The sequence below is a fragment of the Aythya fuligula genome, chromosome 5, assembly GCF_009819795.1.
Source record: "Aythya fuligula isolate bAytFul2 chromosome 5, bAytFul2.pri, whole genome shotgun sequence".
Classification (NCBI taxonomy): Eukaryota; Metazoa; Chordata; class Aves; order Anseriformes; family Anatidae; genus Aythya; species Aythya fuligula.
In genome coordinates, this window is record NC_045563.1 from 3,022,603 (window position 1) to 3,037,301 (window position 14,699).

Below are 14,699 nucleotides of genomic sequence, written 5' to 3' on the forward strand. Positions count from 1 at the left end.
AAACTGGGGAGGCTTGGAAAAGCTCTTTGCTTGCTGATGAACCTTCAGGAATGGCTTTGGGGCAACAAAACAGACCTCTCAGGCACCTTCCTACATTAAAGTGCTGCTGCCAGCTCTGCAGACGGAAAAACCATGGCTACACTGCAAGGGCAAGAGGAAAGTAAGCCCATGCCTGATTAAGAATATTAATTCTTTAGGGGACATAATTGCACCAGGAGCATTTGCATGTTTTAAAAGGCAAGAAAGTGGTTGAAAGCATTCACATAAAATGGGTATTGTAACAGAGGTGATACAGAAGAGGTCTTGCAGGAGGTTCCACAGTAAAAACCCCACATCTTCCAGCACGTTATCAGTAGAAAAGGATTGTATTTTCCTTCTCCTCACCTTGCACGAGCACAGAGGAGCTCACAGTACTGCTGGTGGTGCAGTTACTGCTCCCATGCCACCAAAACCACGCAGCAGCACGGCCAACGGGGCCGGCTGTGGGCTAAAGGCAGCTCCTGGCAGGAGGTGAGTTAGGGGCAGACCGTGCAGGTCTGGTTAAAATAATGTGGAATTATCAAGCTGGGCTGAGTCCAGGCTCCAAAAGGGTTTTATTTGCATGAGAGCAACAGTTTTGCATAAAGCATTTATGGCAGCCTGGATGTTCAAAATCCGTATGGACACAAAATGCTAAGAAAAACCTGTCCTTGTCACGGCCAGTAACCCAGCAGGTCTGGGAACAGACACGTGGAAGCGTCTTACCCCGTGCACAGCTTCCAGCAGGATGGACAGGGAAGCAGTTTGCTTCAGGTTCCTGATTTGCAATACATATGACCCTTTTACCCTGTATAATTACTGGGCAGTGCAAGCTGTAACCCGGGCCATTCCAGCACTAAGAGCTTTGCAGGTGCTGCTGTTCAGCGAGGTAAAGGAATTAAATTGCTTTACACAGATGTAGGTGACCTCTTCGAGCTGAGCTGGAAGCCCCATTACATTTTATCATTAACTTCCAGCTCTCTCAATGCAGGAAATCACCGGAGATTTCCCAGAACAGTTACGCTAGCACCAAGAATTTTAGAGGGAAAAAAATCCAGTTACAGCCCAGAACCTCATAAAGAGGGCGAAATAAAACAAATAGAAGAAGTGAGCTGTGCCTGCTGGTTACCTTCAGGATGTCCTGGCTGTTCTCGACGCCCTCCTGGTGCCAGCAGTCGAGGATGCCCTCCACACAGCCGTAGCCCATCCCATCGTCCAGGCTGGAGAAGAGGCAGAACCCGAGGGTGCTGGGCATGGCAGTGGGGCCAGCCGTGCGCCTCCCGCTCTCATCGAAGGACTGCAGAGAGAGGGGAGAGCTGTGGCAGGGTGCAGGACCCCGGGGGTGAAGGATTTAGCCTGCTTTTCCTTGCAGCAGAAGCACTGCTGCTGACCTCATGGCACTGCAGCACAACCAGGTGCTTTGGGCTTCGAATAAATTCGAGGAGGAATAGCTTTGGATGGGTTCTCTGTGCTCCTAAAGTGTTCTCCACCACCTGCTTTTAAGTGTTGCCTTTCCCTTAGAGGCTGCATGGGCACTTGTGTTACAGCCCTCAGCTTCCAGACACAGATGGGCAGTAACTCCAGACTCTCAAAAGAGAAAAAAAAAAAAAAGGATGTGGGATGTGCAAGCCCACAGCCTGCAGCTGACCTCAGGCCACCTTTTCACCCCTGTGCACAGTTTGCACCCTTTTAGTGCCCACCACGTCCTGCAAGGTGCATCCCAAACCCCATTACTTCAAAGGGGCCATCTCTTCCCTTCTCCAGGAGGATGCCTCCTGCCCCATCCCCATCCCAACAGCCCCGAGGGAGCCGAGCAGCCCCTCACCTGCATGGAGAGGTGTCTCTTCAGCTGTCGGTACGGGGTGGATGCCGAGGGCGTAAGCGGCTTCCCGTTCCTGAGCAAGCCGTAGAAGAAATCCTCCACGCTCATGGTGCCATCTTGGTCCAGGCTGTGGAGCACCCCCTCGAGCACCTGCGAGCAGCAGGGGGCAGAAATTTTTTGGTTATTGCCAAAAGCACCGCAGCAAAACTCAGCATAGCAGGCAAGGACCAAAAGAGCTGCCGGGCTCGCTGCATCAGCACGGACTGGGAAAGTCGTCTTACAGAAAACTGCAGAGCTATGCACGCTACCGAAATCCTGCCTGCCAGAGCATATAAGCTCCTTATCGTGGTTATCTTCAAGCATCCATCTTGTAAGGCAGCACGAAAAAGCCTCATTGCGCCCTGCTCCCGACCCCAGGTGACACAAGGAATTTAGTGCAAGTTCGTGAGAAAAATGCCCAAACCTCTGCAGCATCTGAAGCCACTGAACAAAAAAATAGTAGGGCACTACAAGGTTACAATAAATCTATTTTATACTTCAAGGGCAGTCTTCTTGCTTACAAACAAGACTAAACATACTAGGATTAGAGAGGTTACGATAGTCCCTTCCTATTCCTTTGCCTTCAGTTTATTTCTCCCACTTGCTGCCTTTCCTACACTTTAATATCCTGAAAACATTTTTGCAAATGCTGCAAAGGAATAACAGCCCAGAAACAAGCTTTATAAAGGAAACTGTTTCAAGCAGTGGTATTCTAAGATGGGAAGCAGTTTTATTAAAAAAAAGCACTGAATCTTAAGACGACATTTTGCTAAAGAAATAATTTACTCAGGGACTCTGTCTGGAGGACAAAGACAGCCCGCAGGTCTTTGCGAAGTCAAAAGCAACTATCTATGAATATTTGAACCAATATTTGCTTTCCAGATAGACAGATCCTAGGATTAAGGAGTCACGTTTGGAATCCAAGGTATGTTTTTTAATTTAAAGTTTACTCCGTGATGGTACATGGTGACGGACAGGCATTACGGTGCAGGGCAGCTGCCTCGGCCCAGCACAGCCTCTCGGTGGTTCAATGCCAACAAACCCCTTGGAAAGCAGCGAGCTGTTAGCCTGCACTTGTGCTTTGTGATAAGCAAAAAGCGATGAGCCACAAGGCAGGCGTCTGTGGCAGCACCAACACCCAGCACGCCTCCGGGTGCGAGCCACCCCTCCGGCAACCCCAGCCCCACGGCGCTCACCTCCCCGCTGACATTTTGGAGCCCAAACTGCTCGCAGATGGAGACGAGCTTCTTGCGGTTCAAGTGGCCATCCCTGGTGATGCCGAGGTGCTCGCAGACCTCCTGCAGTTTCTCCTCTATCCACTCCGGTGTGGGCAGCGAGGTGCCGGGAGAGGCGTTCAGGTCATCCGGGTTCCAGAAGCGCAGCTGCCCTGAATTGGGGGAAAACAGCTCCAGTGTATGGGACTGCTCCCCAGTGACCACCAGGAGACCCCATGCCACACGGGACCCCGTTAGACAGCCAGGGTTCCCCTTGTGTGCTCGGCAAAGAGATTTGCAGACCCCAATGCACAGAGCTTGCTCAGCTGCAAGGCCACCTCCTTGGGGCTACCACCTCACCCCACCCAGGGGCTGGGAAAGGGCTTTTTGGGAGCAAAACTTTGGTCCTGTTGGATGGGGTGGTGGTTATTAGACCACAGTTAATGGGGTAGGGGTGTTGGGGCAATTAGAAGCTATATGGCTGTGGTGCTGGGGCAGGACGGGGAGCCCCCACCCCGGGGTCACCCTGCTGTCCCACAGGAGGACCCTAAGGACTGGTTGGGACTGACATCTAGTGCCTGCCACGCTCCACTACAGCCCCATAGCCCCCAAAGCACGCTCAGGACCAGGCCTGGAGATGCTAGGCCATAAGGCAGCGCCTTCAAGGAGCCTGGTTTCCTCCCAGCATGGGGCTCGCCTCCATCTCGTGCTGACAGCAGGAGGGGCAAAGCATGGCCGTGACAGAGGAACGGAGCACGGGATGGCCACAGGGGCTGCACCGTGTGGTGCTTTGCCTGCCTGACCCCATATAGGGCCCACACCAGCACCACAGGCCTGAGGTGGCCCCACAGGATGCTTTTTTAGCTGTGCTCCTTGGGGCTTTGAAGGCGAAACACACCCAGCTGCTTGCTCTTACCCTCTGCCTCGTACTCCTCGCTGCCCCGCGTCTTCCAGTGCTGGGGAGAAAACAAAGGGGTCCCGGGTTGTTATTATGGCCAGACACGGCGCTGACGAGAGGCTCCAGCACCGGCATCAAACGAGGCTTTCATCTCCTCGGTCTCGGTGGGCCAGGCTGGCAGCCCCCGGCTTTTTGATGCTGCCTGCTGCTGGCAGGCACGGTGCTGCCGTGGGGATAAGGCAGGGGACTGCCAAAGCCCCCCAGCCGAGCCAGGAGAGGCGCAGCAGCAGATCAGAGCCGTGCCGCTAAGAGATGGGGGATGCAGCGAGGATCCTGGGCTGCGTGTAGGCACTGAGTGTGCATTACCCCTTCCTTACAGCATCCTGGGTGACTCCCACACCCCTTGTGGATCCTACACGCAGCCGGCCTGAGCTCCAGGATGAGAGCAGAGCCTCGAGCATCCCCGTTGTGGGTAGCCCGTAACATAACCCTGAAGCACACCACCACCCCACGGCCTCCCTGGGGGATCACGCATCACCTGCGCCTCTCTGCAGAGCCCGAGCATCCCAGGCAAAGCACGTTAGCAGCAAGTAATTAAGCTGCAATGAACCTGCACACGTGAGGGCGATGGGTACATCTGCTCCCAGAGCACACACAATGTGGGAAATGAAGGTTTTGCTGCTTTGTGCTTCCCCCTTTACAAAGGGGACACATCTGCCTGCAGAGCTTGGGGGCCAGCAGCCTGTGCTCGGCCAAACCCACCCCAAAACACCTCTGCTGGTGATAGCTGTGGGTCAGGAGAGCAAACTGCACTGCCAACAAGCTCCCTGAGCTACACAGAGGATCAAAAAAAAATCCTTTGCTGCTCTGAAGCCACCCTGCTTCCTCCTAGGCAATGCAGCAGCAGCTCAGGCAGCACCAGGAGCAGGGCAGAAGCGCAGTGCTCAAAATGACTTCCCGTACGTAATGTGCTGCCCTGCCACCACCACCAGCCTTGTACCAGCCGAGGGGATTTGCTAACGAGCCATGCTCAGCAATATTAACTTCTAGTTTAGCGACAGCAGGGGCAGATGTTACTTCTCCACCACCACCAGCGCGTGCTTGCGCATGCATGGCGCTGATGGACTGGATGGCAAAGTCACCCGGGACATAAAGAGGCTCTAAATCATCACAGAAAAGTTCAATACGTCTCATTCAGATTACAGCTAAAAGCCATTAATCTACGGCATTACCATGGGAACTGGATTAGGTCACTGGACTTTTTTAGCTCTGCTGCTTGTGCCCGTTTCAGCTGCCGGATGAGGGAAGGGCCGCTCCGAGCCGCAGCATCTCCAAGGACCCGTTTGGTTTTGGGGCCAGGGCAGGAGCCCAGGAGAGCAGGAACCCAGGAGATTTGGGATCTTTGCTCCCCCAGGAGGCTGCAGGCAGTGATCAGGCTGGCACAGACAGGGCTGGAGCCTGCAGCTCTGCTGGATATCTGAATATCTGCTGGATATTTTGGGCAAAGCCATGGACATAAGGAAGAACGCACTATAAAGCTGTGCATTTCAGCCCAAAGAAGCATTATTCAGCTAGCTCCACCACCATTAGGGTGGGCAGACTCCCCGAAAACCCATCATGCTGATCACACAGAGCAGGAGCTGAGGCAACAGGTACCATAAAATCAGAGACCAGCCCCTGCTCCCCCAAAATGTACAGATAGCACCCCGCCTTGTAAGTGCTGGTCCATACATAACAGCCCTCGGTGTGAAGGGAGAAGGCACCTTTGGGTGCCAAAAGCAGCCCCTGCCCTGCACGCCTATCCTCCTGTCCTAAGTGGGCAGCGATGCTCAGAAGGGGACCCACTCTGCTGCATCCAAGGCTTTTTGCATAAGCAGCGTGTGTATATTCACCTCAATATCATTTTATTTAAAGAACCTAAGCCATTCAGCACCAGAACCTCTCATATCAAGGACTTGTCAAAGACAAAAACACTCCAAAAAAAAAAACCAAAACACAACCAAAACCCCAGGAGCCCCCAGACCACAGCACAGGGTAGAACCACGAGCCCAAAACAACCTGAGGACACCAAGGCACCCCCTCACCACCAGCCCCGGGGGGCTGTCGTGACCCCCTGGCAGCATTCACGGGGGGCCCCAGGGTGCCCTTTGTGCCGCGGGGGCTCGGGGTCGGCACCGCCAGGGGGATGACAAAGGGGGCCTGGGGCCGGCGCACGGCGGTGTCAGGCAGGGCATTGTCCCCGGGCGGCGATGCTCCAGCTGGATGTGGGTCACGCACGGCACGGGGGGCTCAGGAATGCATTATTGGGGCGGGCGCGTGCCCCCGCGCGCCGAGCGGCAGATGGCCGCGGCTTTCAATGCTCGCCGCCCTCCAGCTCGGGGCCCGGGCGAGCATCTGCAGCCTGGGCCGTTTGCTCGGCCTGGCCTCTCCCCAGAGCGACGCAGCAACCTCTCCCACCCTGCCATCTGCTCCAGCGAGACAGAGCTTTGTTCTCCCCCGGAATATATTGCTAATTAAGACGACGAGCAGGGGCGCAACGCTGAGCCCGCTGCGCACACGGCCAGGCGATCCCTGGCGGCAGGGCTGGCAGCCCCACAGCCTCTGCTGGGGGACAAATGATCACAGCGAGGGCTGCTGAGGGACAGCAGAGCTCCACGAGCCACCTCGCAGTTATCTTTAGCTGCCAAGCAGCAATAAAGGCACCTACGGGGAGAGCAAGCACCGTGCTGAGCTGTCACCCGCAGATCCTGATTTTTTTTTTCAGGATAAGGGAGAAAAAAAGCTCTACTCTGCTACAGCCCCATGGCTCAGCAGCTTTCCAGCAGGGAGCAGGGCATGGCTCTGCCCTCTCCTCCCACAAGAGAGCCACAGCAGACACCACGTTGGGCAGAAGCCAGCTCACAGATGCTCAGGGAATGAGCAGCTTCAGCAGGCACCGAAGGGACAGGGCTGGGACACGACAACAGTTTGGGAGGTTTTGCCTCCTGCAGTGACAGAGGGACCTTTCCCGGAGCAGAGCCCAGCAGCTGGGCGAGGGGAGATGACAGATGCCTGACCCTGAGGTCTGGAAGTCAGCACAGCCTTGGGACGGGGAGCATTTGGCCACCCCTGCATCGAGGTTTTGGGATGAAGCGATCTCAGACAGCAACCAGGGCTGGAGAGAAGCGGCTTCAACCACTGCAAGTTTTCACATTGCTTTTGTAGGGGCTTTCAGGGTCGCAGCTCCAGCAGCACCACATCCACAAAGCCACCAGAGCCACGAATTCCTCTCTGCCCAGGAGCCCGGTGACATCCCGGTGGCAGCGACGCCACCGAGCTCAGCCCCGGCTGCTCGGGGCTTGGTCCAGTGGCACCTGGAGAGGTGACGGAGCCACTCGGGGCAGCCGATCCCCACAGACCAGCCCTCCCCGGCTCCACAAACACGAGATGAGAGGCTGAGAGGGAAGGAAGCCTCCCAGACAGAGCCCGAGCCCTTCTAATTGGCACCGCTTGAAAGCAAGCACCAATTAAGCCGCACTGCCCCAGTTCTCAGGCTGGCGAAACACCCCGAGCTGGAGACAGCCTGAGCGCACTCAGCAGCGCATTTATGTGCACAGCAGGAAAATAAAAAAAAGGGGAAATGGTGCTGGTTGTGTCAAGCCCCAAAATATCAGTGCCTCGGGAGCCTCCAGCACCAGGCAGCATCTCAGCCCCAGGACCCCCAGCGCCTCCAAGAAAACAATTTCTACATATACCAAAATATCATCCTCTAAGAAACGAGATAGTAATGCTGATAAAGATGAAAATTACAGATTTTACACATTTATCCTGTTTTTCTTGGCTCACGTTTCAAGGGAATTAGCCACCCCATCCACCCGGAGAGGCGCACCAAGAGGCCGTGCTCCCTGCCGGCTGCACCCAGGCTGTTAGGCACCGATTTAGCTAATTGTCTGACCTTGTTAATGGAGCAGCCCTTCGCGCCTACCCAACAGCTAAAACCGAGGAATAAAATTAGAGTGGCCTCTTCTATCGAGGGCATCGCTTCCCCAGGGGGTGTGGGAGGATTCGTGCTGGTTTCCAGGGCAGGGCAGCCCAGCACCAGGAGGTGGGTGAGCATCACCCAGGGCAGCGAGCAAGAAGGCAGGGCAAAGAAGCTGCCTTTGGGGAAAAAACTGTTTTTTGAGCTTTTTTTAAAAAGCTCAGCTTCACAGGAATAGTAACACATATGGCTGTGAAGCTGGAAATTGGAAATTTCTCCCTTCCTTCCCCTCTCAGGGCTGAGCATCCCTGTGTGCAGGGTGGCTGCGGAGAGCCCAAGGGAAGCCGGGAAGAGGAGGGCAGAGAGCAGCACGTCACGTTTCCCCTTCCCACTGGAAAACTTGTGCCGCGCACTCCTGAGCACTCACTGCTGAATTGACAATGTCTGGCAAGCCCTCGGCGGGCTGGAACAGGCCCAGCTCCGAGGAAATGCACGTTAATGTGCGCCCAAACCCAGCCAGGCTCTCCTTCACCTTCAGATTTTTTTGGAGAAGCAAAACTGGAGCCTGAGTGTGTGCCCTGTTAACACCCACACTGCTCGGGGTGGGGGGTGCCCAGCACTAAGCACCCTCCCCCTGGCACCAGGACAGGAGAACAGCCTTACAAGTGGCTCACTAGGAAAAAGAAAACACAAAGGGCTGAGCCCACAAAGGGCTGAACCATGAAGGGGACAGCTCTGAGGTGCCAGCACCATCCCACGGCAGCCGCCTGCTGCCAACGGCCGCTTTGCCAAGCCCTCTGATGGCCACATGCCCTTGCCCAGCTCTCCCACCAACACGCCAGGGCCTGGCGGGGTTTTCCTGGGTGAGCTGCTGGAGGAGGACACGCTCCTTCTGCTCGCATCGCTCCCAGCCCACACCTCGTTAGCCGCGGAGGCAGGGTGGCAGCCAGCTTTTAATTGCTGGCCAGGAGCACGGTGAGCGCACGTCACCGCGCTGCCGCGCGTGCCCAGCTCCTCCTGGGATACCCACGGCTCTGTAGAGCTGATCCTGGGCAGGATTTTGGGGTCATCTGCTGTAGGAGATGCATAATGGATTGCTGGGGGACAGCAGGAGGGGACCACCCCCTTCGCTTGGTGAGCACCAAGGACATTTGAAACGCCTCCATGCTGTGCTAGCACATCACAGAGCTGCCCACCTTGCTTGGCCATGGCCACGGGCTCAAAACAAGAAATTATTTCACAAACTGATGGCAAAGAGACAGAGCAACCTCATGCGAAAGAGTGGTTGGGGCAGAACGAAAGAGAGAGAGGTGAGAAAAGGGGACAGGGAGGGGAGCAACTCAGCCCACGGGGGCAAAACCGAAGCAAACCCCAAAAGCAAAGCGCAGCCCCCAGCCCACAAACCCCAAAAGCAAAGGCTCACCTCCTCACAGCCACCGGGAGCGACGTGCAGGGGCTGTGCTTCCTCGCCCAGCGGCTCGATGACGGTCACCTCGGCGAAGTCCTCCACCGACGCGCAGAACTCCGGCAGGGAGCGGCGGCCGTAGCGCTTGCCACCTTTGATGTACTTGGGCTGCGCTTCTGGGGAGGAATCTGTGAAGTTTGGGAACAAAGCATGGTGGTGACACATTTTTCCAGGTTTCTGCCTGGCTCCTGGGCACACCGCTGGTTTGGTGGCAGCTCTTGGAGCACCAAAGTGCTGCTGCTCCTGTCCGGCAGCGTGGACCTCGCCGAGATTTTGGGCACGCAGGGTTGGGACCGGTCCCACCCCAAAGCAAATATTGGCACAAAGCACAGCGATAGCTCTGCCTTGCTCACCCCCAACCCATTTCCTGACGGGGTTTGCTCGGTTAACAAGGTGCTGGGGGAATCCTGTCAGCCTTGCCAGCCCTGCCTTGGATCGGGAAGGCAGGCAGCTCTGCTCTCCTCGCACTCATCTTCATTACCGGGGACGGGCAGCTTTAATTAGGGACGGCATCGCCAGAGCCTCCAGATCACCCAGACACCTGGGCAGCCCCTGCCACTTGAATCACAGCTAGATTAAAAGCCTGGAGACGAGCAGGCAAGTGGAAAAAAACCCAGTGAGTTTGGAGGCGAACATCCCCCGAGGGGCCCGAAAGGAGGAGCTGATCCCAATGAGGGCCGGGGCAGGTCCCAGCCTGCACCAAGCGGCGTCCCCAGAACCCCTGGGAGCCGCCACCTAATTACAGGGGGGCTCCGTGTGGCTCCAGCTCCCCCGCAACAACCTCCTGCCTCCGGGGCCTGAATTATCCACGAGCACTCGCTGACAGGGATCAAAACAGAAAAATAAATAAATAAGCACGTTTCGGGCTATTTCCAGCACGAGTCATCCGACGTCTGGAGCAGGGGGCAAATTAAGCAGAGGGCCAAATTAACCAGGGATTCAATTAGGGAAAGGCTCTCTGCCGCGCTTTGTGTTGGCGTTTGCTAACCTCGCTGTCGAAACCCACCCCCCCCGGGACCTGATCATCTTTGTTTTTCGCCACTCGCAGCTCACCGAGAGCGGCAGCTTTTTAAATTTTTTATTTGCAGAGCGCTCCGGTACGAAATAAATGCAAGGAGCCGAAATAAATGCACTGATCAGCGCTGGGGAAGCCGCTCCATCGCTGGCGCACGGGAAGCAACGGGTCCCCAAACCCCCCCCCCCCATGCCAAAAAGCCTCCTCGGATAATATTCCTTCAGATATAGGAGGTTTCAAGCTCGTTAGAGGGAAAAATATTCCGCAACTTAGCTATGCAATGAATTATAAAATACACAGGCCTGGGAGGCCTTTGATTCCTCCAGCCCCGCGCTCCATCCGGCCGTGCTGCAGCTCTAGGGAACAACCCCGGCGCCCCGTGTTTGAACAAGGCCGTTTTAACAAGATTTGCTGCAGCTGGGACCCGGCACATGAAAGTTGGGCGATGAAGTGTGCCGATAGAGGAAAAAAAAAAAAAAAAAAAAAAATAATAAAAAAAATAAATCGCAGGGAGACAGGCTGATTAAGCGAGAGCCGGAGAACAAAAGGCAGCCTTATCGCTCCTATTAAAGCCTGCCCGATGGTGAACAATCTCCATCCAGCAGCTCTCTCTGAAATGCTAATATTTGTGGCTACCCATTCAGCCATTTATTGCCTCGCAGAAGAGGGCTGGGGGGGTGGGGGGGGGGCTTTGTGTTTTTCTTGATAAATAAATTTTCTCCGCCGAGACACGGCCGCACCTCTACGCCCATCTGTCTCCGGGAAGGCCGGGGGAGAAGCAGCAGCAATTTAAGCCCTAATCAGGTTATTGCTACATTTACCTCTGCATTTCCTAACGCTCAGAGTCAGGCTTCCAATCCCCCCCGACAGCTCGGTTTAAGCACGGCAGCAGGCAGGGAGTGAGGAAAACCCAGCACAAACACAGGTGCCTTCATGCCAAGCCTTGCAAACAGGCAATGGGAGGTGGGTTTATTTTTTATTTTAAGCAATTTGAGGCTGGCAACTGACTTAGCTCTCTCCACTCTGACTCCTAGACCACCCTTTGGTCTGAACATCTCATTTTTCCTGTAAATCAGAGAGTTTTGAGGCCCGGGAACATCTCCGGGATGGAGCGGTGACATCCCCAAGCTGAGAGCAGAAAGCTCGCCCCTACCCCACGAGGGGCTTCCAGCCACAGGGATCCCATCAAAGGACCAAAAAAAAAAAATAATAATAAAAAAAATAAATAAATCACACTTTTGGAGCCACACAGCTTCTGTTAACACGGGGCACAGCGGCAACCTGTGCTTCCCGAGCGCAGAGCGCCAAAGGGCTGAGCTCATTTCCAGCCCAAAATCATGGGGAAGGATGAGGAAGGGCTTCTTAACCCACACTTGCTTCAAAGGCAGGTGAGGAAATAAGAAGGAAACATCAAAAATCAGCACTTCAAGGGATACAGAGCTGTGCTCACCCCCCCAGGCGTGGTGAACCTCAGGCTCCTATGGAGCCAAGCCCCGGCACCCCGTGGGTAGAGGGCCTCCAAACAGGGAAAAAGGTGGAAAGAAGAAAATAGGGCCAACCCTCCCTGCTTTCTGCAGCCCTCAGCAACGTGAGGAATCAGAGAAATGCATGCTTTGGAGCCAGAGCCTAATTAGACACTGGGGTCTTATCTGATCCCCCAACTGCCCCCGAGCTGCAGGGCGAGAGCAGGAGCCAGCAGCGGTGCCCTGATGGCCAAAAGGAGCCCGTGGGCACCTGCCTGAGCTCCCTCCCTGCCCCTACGGGGGAATCACAGCCCCCAAAGCCCCTCTGAACAAATAAAACCAGTCTGCATTTCAGAAGGAAAGCCCCAGTTGAAGCACCGCAGCCACAACCATCGATTCCCCAGCTCCCCTGCTGGAGACCCACACCCGATTTTCTGCCTTCCTGCCCCACAGAAATCATCTCCAGCCCTGCTCTGCCCTCGGAGGCATTTCACACGTTGGGCTCAGCAAACGAGGCAGAGGGAAGCAGCAGCTCCTGGGGACCCTGCCCGAGGCACCATGGCCAAAAACTGAGGTGTTTTGGCCAAAAAAAGGCACTGCCTGCACCTGAACCACCCCCATGGCTTTGTACTTCTCCCCACATAGGTCCAATCGCAGATTTATCCCGGGTGTTCCCGTAATCCCGCACTCCACCCCATTAATCCCTCCCTGCCCGGGCTGCTAGCGCACGGATGGGACTTCTTAATTTTTATTGCCCCCGGACAGCCTCCTCCCAGCACAGCAGGGCACACGGCACGTGTTTTTCTGCTTTTCCCAGGGGAACAGCACCTTCCCCGTGTGGGGTGCCCAGCCACAGCGCTTCCCAGCAGGGCTGGGGTTTGCCCGGCCAGCTGGGGCTCTGCTCCTGCACCAGCAGCCCCCCGAGGGGACGCAGCTGATGACAGCAGTGCAAGGAGCTCTGCCTGCCCTCGATTTGTAGGGCAGGCCCCAGGACCCCTCCTCTTGCCTGTCTGCCCTTCAGAGAGGGAACTGAGCTCCTTCGCCAAGGGAAAATAATCAAGTTGAATCAAATCAGCCGCTCCCTGCGAGCGTGAGCACTTCACCCACCTGCTCTCCTCTCCCCTTTCCAAAATGGGGAAGCCCCTAGAAACCTCTTCCTAGGGAACTGCTTTTGCACCACGCAGCTTTTTGGGTTCCTCATCCCCAGCCTGTGCCCTGCTGGGCAGCAGTGACAGCACCCATCCCTCCCTCCCTCCCTCCGGTCACCGCACACCCCAGGGACCTTCCCATCACCCAGCTCCACACGAAACCACAGCATCACCACACGTGGCCCCTTCCTTACGGGGGAAACCCAGCAGATGCAGCAAACAGCCTTCAAATCCGTGCTTCCCCCACAATTAAATTCTCATTTTAATCGCACGACGCAGAGCTCTTCACGCGATTTTCCCCCCCCCCCCCCCCAGCCCGGGGCTGGCTGTAACGCCGGCGTTTTGGCGGTCGCTGACAGCTTGACACCAGCAGCACAAAGCAGCTTGTTCTCCAAATCTCGAGTTTGATCTAAATTAAAAGCAGCGCAGGCTTCTGCGTTAACCAACCTGTCAAAACGTATTAAAAATAAATGCCTCCTGGGGCCTGCCCGTGCCCGGCTCCCTACCTGCCGCGCCACCCCTTCTCCACCCCTCACGCTCCTCTTCCAGGCTGATTTCCCCTGCGATAACCCCAAATTGAGCCGTTTCTAGAAGATTTCTTTGCATTTAGATAAAGCCAGAGCTTCTCAGCCACATGATTCCCCCGTAAACGCGGAGATTCGGATTAGTTCTGGTTCATTGGGGTGCCGGGGCTGCCTCCCGCCCCGTGCCAGCTCCTCTCCAGTGGGCTGGAAGGGATTGAAGCAAACCTGAGCCCCCTTCGAGGCACCAGCGATGCCCCCCCCATGCCCCCCAGGACCCACTGACAGCACGGGGAAGCTGCGTTAAGGGATACCTGGCGCAGGAGCTGTCAGCACCCATCTCCCTCCGCGCATTAAGAGCTTCAAAAATGAAGTAGGGGGAAAAAAAATATTAAAAAAATCCATCAATTGCATCTCTTGGGTTATTTTCCAGCCTGTTTTGGGGAGGAAGCTGTCATTTTGCTGCCTGGCTGCGCTGCTGAGCGAGGATGCTCGAAGGGCAGAGCCGAGATGGATGCTCCAGGAGGAGCCTGGAGTTCCCCTCGGCCCCGTGCTAAGCTCTTTTCTCCTTGGGGGATTTCACACCCCGCTGCTCGGCGGGCAGGATTAGGATGGGATTTACATACAGGTGTGTGTGTGTGTGTGTGTGTGTGTGTGTGTGTGTGTGTGCAGAGCTCAGCCCCCGCTCCAGCTGGGCTGCGGGGGCTCAGCCCCAGCCGCGTGCGCTGGGAGGGGGATACCAGAGCTGTGACCTGATCTTCTGCCAAGGGTTTAAAAAAAAAAAAAAAAACAAAAAAAAACAAAAAAAAACAAAAAAAACATGTCTAAAAAGCACAAGGAAACAAAGAAAGGAGAAAAAAAATATCCTTTTCTTTTTTGCTCTCCTCTCTGGGAGCAGGAGCGCCCACCTCAGCACCCAGAAAGCGTTTTCGCTTCTGAGTTTCTCTGTGAGAGCCACCCAAGCCTGCTTTTCCTAGGAAAACAGGCTATTTTTGATAGTTTCAGCATTTACCTGGTTCTTGGAAGTGCTCTTCATTTGACAGGGTTCTGGACAAGATGAGGATGAGTGCTTCTTTAAATTGGTCAAAGTGCACCTGCGGAAAAAAGAAGGGAAGAGATCAGCTGGCACAGGTGATTA

At 55.4% G+C, this 14,699-nt stretch overlaps 1 protein-coding gene across 8 annotated transcripts in view; it reads right to left on the bottom strand.

Annotated features, from left to right (window-relative positions):
• NIN (ninein) overlaps positions 1-14,699 on the bottom strand; it is a 54,310-nt gene that overhangs the window by 30,818 nt on the left and 8,793 nt on the right. For all 8 annotated transcript variants that reach the window (XM_032187665.1, XM_032187671.1, XM_032187663.1 and 5 more), the window contains exons 3-8: positions 14,574-14,655; positions 9,373-9,542; positions 4,010-4,049; positions 3,076-3,266; positions 1,844-1,990; positions 1,148-1,315 (exon numbers count right to left, since the gene is read on the bottom strand). In XM_032187665.1, coding sequence (XP_032043556.1) covers positions 1,148-1,315; positions 1,844-1,990; positions 3,076-3,266; positions 4,010-4,049; positions 9,373-9,542; positions 14,574-14,655 — 798 coding nt within the window. The remainder of the gene's footprint in view (positions 1-1,147; positions 1,316-1,843; positions 1,991-3,075; positions 3,267-4,009; positions 4,050-9,372; positions 9,543-14,573; positions 14,656-14,699) is intronic.